Source organism: Choristoneura fumiferana, chromosome Z (genome assembly GCF_025370935.1).
Source record: "Choristoneura fumiferana chromosome Z, NRCan_CFum_1, whole genome shotgun sequence".
Lineage (NCBI taxonomy): Eukaryota > Metazoa > Arthropoda > Insecta > Lepidoptera > Tortricidae > Choristoneura > Choristoneura fumiferana.
Genome location: NC_133472.1, coordinates 12,497,077 through 12,506,196, shown reverse-complemented (window position 1 = coordinate 12,506,196; position 9,120 = coordinate 12,497,077). Strand labels below are relative to the sequence as shown.

The following is a 9,120-nucleotide window of genomic DNA, read 5'->3' as shown; positions in this document are numbered from 1 at the left end:
ACAGACGGACAGACATGGCAAAACTATAAGGGTTCCGTCTTTGCCATTTTGGCTACGGAACTGTAAAAACCTTGCGTCTACATTAAAACTAACTCAAATAATATTTATTTAACTATAACTATTTATTAATTAAATAACATAAAATAACTCAAATAATACTTAATAATCATTTATTAGCTAACCTTAGGAACTCTTAATAGCTAGGTTCTGGTCACAGTTGATTTTGACGTTGATGTTGACTGAAGCGAGTTGCGTAACGAAGAATTTGAAAATGTACGGTATTGCAACGGAGACAAGGTCGCCTTCCCCGCACAGCCGACAGGTTTCTTTGCTGCCGGCCGCATCCCCGACTATAGGCCCGAGGAGTGTACCGCATTTCGCGCACATTATTCCCTGTTGAGTAAAAACGCGAATATCAGCGCGATTTTATTAGTCGAACCAATTTGTATAAAGCACCTAGAGTCAACAGCAGAAGTGGATGAGCGGTTACGATGCTCAAAATTATCTACACACGACTGTACTGCCAAGGTAATCCATACTAATATTATTATAAATTGGAAAGTGTGTGTGTTTGTATGTTTGTCCGTCTTTCACGTCGAAACGGAGCGACTGACCGACGTGATTTTCGGCATAGGATACTTTATGGGTGAGAGTGACATAGGCTACTCTTTATCCCGGAAAAATGCACAGTTCCCGAGGGAACAGCGCGCGATAACCGAATTCGAGCCGCGGGCAAAAGCTAGTATAAATAAGCGAGTGTTCACATCATTTTGAACACCACAACTGCTCATCTACTTCTGCTGCTGACTGTACAATTAGGTAGACTAGGGTAAAAAAAATGTGTTAAAGGAGGCTAAGTCGGAATCGCGCTATGACAAAATGATATTAGGGGGTGCAATCGTCTAATAAAAAAAGACTTTATTTTAATCCCAAAAACCAGATCATTTTCAATCAACTATTAAATTAGTTACTTTCAAACAACTATAGTCAACTGAGTTGCCAAATAAGTAACGTCACAGCTCGTTAATTTGTAGCGTCAAATGCTTGTTTTACTAACCCGGCTTTTGTCGGAGCAGTCGAGTAGGCGATCTTGCAGTAGGAAAGCAGCGCCGTGCGAGATGAGCGCGTCGCGTTCCATCTCCCCGAGCCTGACGCCGCCTCCGCGCCGGCGCCCCTTCACTGGCTGCCGCGTCATTGCGTCCACCGCGCCCGTCGTACGGACCTGTACCGGATGAGACGATATAGAGCTACTGGGGAACTTCGGGAGCGTCTATTAAAAACATGCAGCGTTTAGGCTCAGATCAAATAAAAAAGTAAAGATGGAGAGTGGTGAACAGCCGAGTGAGGCCGATCAAACTACACCAATCCGTGTGCTTACATAGTGGCACGCACACACTTGCAACCAAACTACACCAAAACCTTATCACTTAGCAATGCATTCTCGTGGAGCATGACGTATCTTAAACTTCGACAAATATAACTAGTAATGCCAAATTGTGTCGTGAAAGGATGTAAAAACTATCCATCCAAAAATAAAAAGCAGGATGGAATCACTTTTCACACGCTAGTAAACTCGAAAACAAATAATTTCATTAAAAATCGAAATAATTTTGTTTGAATTTTGCTTTGAACACAAAACGTCAATACTAGAGTTGCCATTATAATAATTCTAGTTACCCTATTATTGGGTAAAAGTCGCCTAGGTAATACAATCTTTTATTTTTTATTTTTAATATCTATTCTTTCTATGGCTTAAAACTTGAGAACGTGACACGTAACGTAAAGTTATTTGGTTCTTGTAAAAGTTCTTCAACGTTTTTTATTGTAGTAACGGTAGTTCCTGTAAACGTTTACTAACGTATTTTAATGTAGTTGTTTTAGGCTGGTTTATGAATTTAAAGCAATAAATAAAAACGTTATTAACGATAACAATATTTTTGTAGTTGCGGGGTACTGAGAATTATTATGGCAACACCGGCCTACGAACACATGTTTATAAAACAGGCCTCACTTGGCTGTTTACCGCTCTCCATCTTTACTTTTTTATTTGATCTGAGCGTTTAGGAAGGAGAGAGCGTAGACTTTAATCGACGACCGGATGGCCAAGTTTAAGGCAAGGTTAGGTTTAGTTAGAGAACAAGATTACGAAGCTTGAGGTCCCGGGTTCGATTCCCGGCCGGGGCAGATTTTGGTATGAATAATACGGAATGTTTGTTCTCCGGTCTTGGGTGTTTAATATGTATTTAAGTATGGATTTATCTATAGAAGTATGTTTATCCGTTGCCTAGTGTCCATAGTAGAAGCTTTGCTTAGTTTGGGACTAGGTCAATTGGTGTCAAGTGTTCCATGATATTTATTTATTTATCTCACCTAATCTGACGCAGGATTCTGGGCAAATATCACATTATTTCCAACAGAAACAAGCTTTGCGGTGCTCAATTTCCATCTTATGTCATAAAAAATGTAAGGTCGAGATAAAAACTGGGTCAAATAGGAGAAAAATAATATTCACCAAAAATAGCACAGTAGCCCTCGATAAACCTCACGTGAGATTAGGAGGTACTGGGCTCGACCATTCTCACGTCTTACCAAGGGAGTTGGAGAATTCGAAAAAAATTACCAGAATCGGCTCACGTAATTAATCGGCGCCTTGACTAGCGGGAACTGAACTACTCGCTTTGTCTGGACGCGACTAATGCATGTCAAGATCGGCATCGTCATTATTATTGCATTTATCTTTAACAAAAGATGTACAATTGGTCCTAATTGCTAAGCTGATCGTAAACTACCTATTTTATCCATCGAACCAATCGAAGATCGAAAATCGAAGTTCGTATCGTATCGTCCCTCTAACTCTCGTATTAAATAATATTAGCGTCAGTGGGACGGCACGATACGAAAATCGAATTTTGCACTTCGTAGTATAGGGCCAGTTTCGGTACGCACCTGCCACTTGTCAGACACCATATGCCGCAGCCGCTGGTAGTGGATCACGCCGAAGAATATGTCCGCTTGCATCTCGCGGCCGTCCACGCCGCTGTACATTCGCTCGGTGCCGTAATAGTTGTAGCCAGCCAACTCCAGCAGGCGGCCGAAGTAGTTGATTGCCGTGTCTTTCTCGTTGAAGCGGAAGGGCGTCGCGTCGTGCACCTGAAGAGACAGTTTATGCAGTCTGTAAATAAGATACATCCCCGCCGGCAAACTTCCCTAGCCTAGCCTTATATACAGTAGAAACGAATGATGTAACGTCTCTTTTGTACAGTACGTGTCAAATTTATCCCCACCACGTCACCTAATGCTATAGAATTTTGATATGTTATGCCTGGTTCACATTATTCCAGTAAAACCGTTCCAGTAGAATGACATGAGTAGCGGCGCTCGATCGATCTTGTGTACCTCGTTTGGATTGTGACCCCGCAATGAATCGCTACTGGCACGATTTTACTGGAATAATGTGAACCGGGCATTATGATGATGAATGGAATATGAAGTATTGTGACTGTAAGTTATAGCGTCGCAGTGTGAGAGTAAGCGGGAATTGAGATATCGGTAGACGTCAGGCGTCGCCGTTACAGTGAGATAGTTTTATGCGCAACTTCGTCTACGTAAAATTCAATAAAAATTATTATTATTTCCAGAAAAAAATAAGTTCAGATTCTAAATGAGTTGTGTTGCAAGTTTTTTTGTGTAAATTAATTATAAACATTCAGATATTCGAAAATGCAAAAAGTTTTTGTTCAAGATGACTTCGATGACAATATGTTTTTACAGATGGTACTGTGCAAGTTCAGTGCCAAAATGTGTTGTATTTGAACGGTTAATTATATCTTGATCGATTACTATGCGCCAGGCCGCTGACATAAACTATCTATAATATAAAAGTGAACCGCCAGAACGGAAAAAAAACGAGACAGAGCAGGATGGCGCTCTACAACACCATTTTGACACGTTTCTCCCAAACAACGCATTATTTCTCTGGAATTTTAAAACAATTCGATTCTTTGACCTCGAGAATCGCGGAAAACTTGAGAAAATATAATACTGAGTGTGTACATTTTGTACGTTAAGCAAAATAAAATCACAAGTTCGAATTTCGAGCCAACAACTAGCGATCTATTATCTATGCCTGTGTTGCCATTCAGGGAAAAAGAAATCTATTCATTATCCTGCATTGCAGTCTGTAAAGCTCTTTACCATTCATTAATGCCGCGTGCCAGATTACGCAGGGCTTAGAGTTTAGAGTCATGAAATTTGGTATGTGTAGATAGCTGGATGTCTGAAAACATATAGGCTACTTTTATTCCAATATTCCCACGGGATAGTTGTTCATAACACGACACCTCAATGAAGATTAGGATATACATTTTGGGATTTCCCACAGGAATTTTGTAAAATAACGAAATTTCAATTATAACTACCAGATCGAATAGCTTACGCGTGCGAAGCCGCGGGTATATTCTAGTAATTAATAAATAACGTGTCCTTACATGTCCGTGTGTGCTGGCGGCTTTCCCCGCCATATTCTCGATCATCATGGCGATTGTCATACGCGAGGGGAAGCCGTGCGGGTTGAAGAGTATGTCCGGGATCAGACCGGACTCTGTGAAGGGCAGATCCTCAGCCGCCCACTTCTGGGAACAGATGCCCTTCTGGCCGGCGCGGGAAGCGAACTTGTCACCCACTGTCGGGTTACGCTGGAACAATACATGCCATCAGTACGGGCGCTAGATTAGCGCACCATTGGCCGACAGCCTAAGGCGCGACTGAATCTTTTTCAGGTGAATGAAAAAGAAATCTCTTAGATGACAGATTTTTTAAAAATCTTATATTTTAATGAGGCTTTAGTACACCTAATGTGAGCCTACGACAGGTTTAATGCTGCGATTAACCAAGTAATCTATGTTTGAGGACGTAATCTGCAAAAGGTAATTTCATGCCTCATAAGGACATAAGGCTGTACTCTACCTTCGGGTATCTACTTGCGGGACTCTAACCTTTTGGATCTTAGCTTATTCTAACAGATGCAGTTCATCCGACAAAGACAAGTCCTCAGTTTTCTAATATTGGGAATTATTTACATTATTTAATAGTATTTTATGCAACAGTTGTATAACAGGGTTCAAAAAAGGTGAGTGGCGTGAGTTACGATGTGAGCTTTAGCGAACATCGTAAGAAAAAGACGCCACGAGCTTTTTTTTACTTACTTATACGACGTTGCATACAATACTTTTTCTTCGACTGGATACTTATAAATTACAATACAAAATTAGAGAAATAGTAAACTTTAAACGTTTTCATACTTTAGTAAAAAGTATGGCAAACGCAAAGAGAAGGTAAACAACAATAAACAAGTGACAAATATGAAAATGACAAAATTTGTCTAAGTTAAATTTTGTTTTTGATTCACGTTTACTTGCCTGTGACGATGTTAAAAATACGCGTTACTTATGTTGGCAGCGTTGGCAGGCTATGGATTATGTTCGGAAAGTTTTTATTCTGTATAAAAACCATATAAAATATGTAACTGGCTGCACCTTAGCCTGTCCGAACGTACGAATTAAGAAAAAAAAGTAAGTGGTTGCAGTTTGCAGTATCGTTTTAGCAACATGACGATACAGTGCTGTTATGGGGAATAGGCAATATAGACTTTTCCAGAATCTTTTTATGTATGCTGTTATATTACTGTTCGTGATTAAGTAAATCACAGATTACAGTATAGGAGTAGAAAAAGTTCTTTATTCATATCAGTTTGTACCTCATACAGTACATTCGTAGATTATTCTTACCAAATGAGATTATGGTGTGGCTTCGACCTTGTGCTAATTGCAACCAATGCTTAGATTTTAATAAAAAATTAACATGGTTCACTAATAATGGAATAAACTCTTCAGCAGATTGTCCTTTGGAATGTCATGTTATAACAGCATTATTAATTTATTAAGAGATTAACAGAAATTGTAACATATCCAGATTTCTGCAAAATGAATATTCTTGAAAATTATAGTTTCACCATTTCGGTTTTTCTACGAGTTTTCAACGGTAGTGCGTTCACGGTTTAAGAGCAATTCGGCGAAACGGATAAAAGTGGCAGGCGTCACGTGAAACGTTATTAGCTGAGGATGATTGCTAAAAATTGACTTTTCGGTCCCAAATTAAATAATTAGATAAATTATGCAGCGTAAATATATATATATTTCATAATTTATTTATAGCTTTTTCTCCGGCAGTCTATAACATGGTTAACTAGTAAGGGTTACTGCAAAAATAGTGGTCCAAAAAGGATAACATTTCATTCGTGCATACCATAATCTACGGATTGATTCCAAAATTAAAAATATATTATTATTATTATTATGCAGTTTGTTTACCTGTATTCTGAGCATGATACAGGCTTTCCTCGGTGCCTTTGAATTGAAATCACCGCAGAGTCTCACGCTGTCAACAAACACCTCTTCTTTGCCGTGGAAGCGAGAGACAACATACTGACTCTTCTCACCGTCAAAGTAACTGTTAAAAAAGTAACATATAATTTTTTATCTCGTACACATGTACGCACTTTCACGCTATTTAATATTCGCAAGACGCTGAAAATGATGGATTAGTCAGGCACTATTTAATTGGCTTACTAATTGGAGTTAAAATTTGCGGTGGTAATTTACAAGTTATATCGCTTAACAACTGTCGACAATAAATATAAAATCGGTCAAGTGCGAGTGCGAGCGACTCGCGCATGAAGGTTTCCGCGCCTCCGTACAATGTTTTAAAAACAAATAGTTCAGTAATAATTTTTGTAAAAAAAATCTAATACAAGCTTTTTTGCTGGCGGTACTTTTTGCCCCTGGTTATCAAAGTAGGTAGTCGTCAAGACGAATCAAATGAGACCAAAATCGATGCGGTCGTGTCGTTTTATTACAGAGTTCCTATGGCCAACATCTAACTTCATCATCAGATCAGCTCATAATAATTGGATTTATACATGCATGCAAAATTTCAGCTCAATTTGTTGAAGATATACAGTTCAAATTTAAGTTGAAATGTTAATTTCACCCGAACAAACATAACTAGTTACATTACATTACAAGTTAATAGAAACATATCACCAAAATGTAAGCACGAGAACAATTTTAAATTCTCATCCTCTTTGGCTGTCGCCCTGTCGGAGGCTGAATAGCGCTTTAGACTCTTGCCATGCGCCGCGGCAGAAAAAAAATAGCTTTCAGCTTGGTTCATTCGCGGGAAATTCAGCGGACTTCGTATGTTGTGTAATTAAATAATAAGAAGCTCGACTAGTGTGAATAAATTTTAAACTGTATTATAAACCTTGTAAATAGTGTAAAATACTTAGTATGATTTTTTTAGTGTAAAAAACAATAGGTAAACATAGTGATTAATACGGTGTGGATTTGGCGAGCGCTTTATCAAAGTTGGCTTCATTGAGGTTTGTGGCTCATAAATTTCTTTATTAATTTTGCACAAAAACGAATAAACCAGATAATCTGCAGACAGTCACTGTATTATATTATCGAAGCTTTTATAAAACCTCATTAAAATCGCAAACTTAAAGGTAAATATTCAAACGATAAAGGTACCCGTTGCTAGGCGACTCGATCGCCTTAGCAGCGGCTAATACCGGCTAGCAACCAAAAATGCTAAAAAAAAAACACGTTTCTTGTATGACGACCCCCTTTAATTTGTAACTTTACTTTATTTTTAGTAGTTGTTGTTACAGCGGCCACAGTAATACATAATCTGTGAAAATTTAAAGTGTCTAACTTTTACGGCTTAATAGATAGAACCCTGTGACAGATGGACATACGGACAGACAGACAGACAGCGGAGTCTCAGTAATAGGGTCCCGTTGGTCAAATATTAGACTTGCTGAAATGTAAATATGGTAAAAAGTCAATTGAAGCTGTCACAAATATTATTCGTTGTTAAATTAATCCCTTATAGGTGAACAATACAAAAGTATCTAATACCTTTAATCGAGCAATTCTAGTATATGTATAATCAGAATCTCGGAAACGAGTCCAACGATTTCGATAAAATTTGGTATGTGGAGATTTTGACAGGAGGGGATGACAAATCGATCTAGCTTGGTCTTTTCTCTTGGAAAATGCTTATTATCGAGTTTTAGCCCGAGCAAAGCTTGGTCGCCCAGGTACTGATTCATTATGTGGTAGCGTATTTAAGTTCGCGGGGCCTGGAAAAGGATTAAATGTACTATTAGTCGGGACAATTTACCAGTAGAAAGGGTCTTCGGGCTGCACTCTTGCGCCGACAGCCGGCAGGCCGTCGTCGTCGATGTACCGTGCCAGATCCGGCTTGCTGTTGTCCCGGCAGAAGTAAGACGTGGCGTGCTTCAGTTCGATGAAATCAGACTTGTATACTGTGCCGGCGCCGAAGCCCCGCTCGTACGCCGACTTGTTGATTATCATCGCGTCTTCCATGTCGTAACCCTGTACATAGTTGAGTTTTTAGGGTTCTGTACCACAAGAGGACCAAATAGACCTTATATGATCATTTCGTTGTCCGTTTGAGTCAGTCAGTCGAGAATATTATGGCAGGAACGAGTTAAGGTATCATGTAAAAATTAATATGATATACTCAGGGCTTTTTGGGTAAAAAAATAAGTAGGTGCAGCGAGGTATGGTATTTAGTTAAGTATAACTAGCTTCGCCCCCGTGTAAGGAGAAAGTAAGCTAGTTCGTTAACCCTTCGGAATTTCGTAAAATCTCTTTTTACCGCACCATTCACCACTAAGTAGTATAGTTTACCAAATTTCTAGTGTCCAGCTTCAGTAGTTTAGACGGTGAATGGTCTACCAGTCAGCCAATAACGTTTTTTTTTTTAAGTATATCCATATAGCACTTGCGCAGACGGAAGAATTTGCGTAGCTACAGGCGTACAACTTTAATGAAAACCAGAGGAGGACGTCTTTACGCGCTTCACTGTCCCACGGTGATCTTTCACCGCGAGAATTTAAATTTGCATGGCGGCACCCGCGGCGGCTCGCGGCGGGCGCGCGAGAATGCATACAAATTTCAATTCTCGACTCGCCTCGCCGGTGGAAAATCACCATTAGACCATTTAATCTATTTTCAACTTAATTATACGCCT

General features: G+C 39.3%; 1 protein-coding gene across 1 annotated transcript in view; it reads right to left on the bottom strand.

Moving 5' to 3' along the window:
- Nucleotides 1–153: 153 nt before the first annotated feature.
- The window catches only part of Polr1B (RNA polymerase I subunit Rpl135), a 31,431-nt gene continuing 22,464 nt past the window's right edge, over nucleotides 154–9,120 (bottom strand). Inside the window, exons 15-20 of the mRNA XM_074087077.1 lie at nucleotides 8,245–8,459; nucleotides 6,369–6,507; nucleotides 4,488–4,694; nucleotides 2,947–3,150; nucleotides 1,058–1,222; nucleotides 154–393 (exon numbers count right to left, since the gene is read on the bottom strand). Of these exons, the coding sequence (XP_073943178.1) occupies nucleotides 184–393; nucleotides 1,058–1,222; nucleotides 2,947–3,150; nucleotides 4,488–4,694; nucleotides 6,369–6,507; nucleotides 8,245–8,459 (1,140 nt within the window). The 3' untranslated portion in view covers nucleotides 154–183. The remainder of the gene's footprint in view (nucleotides 394–1,057; nucleotides 1,223–2,946; nucleotides 3,151–4,487; nucleotides 4,695–6,368; nucleotides 6,508–8,244; nucleotides 8,460–9,120) is intronic.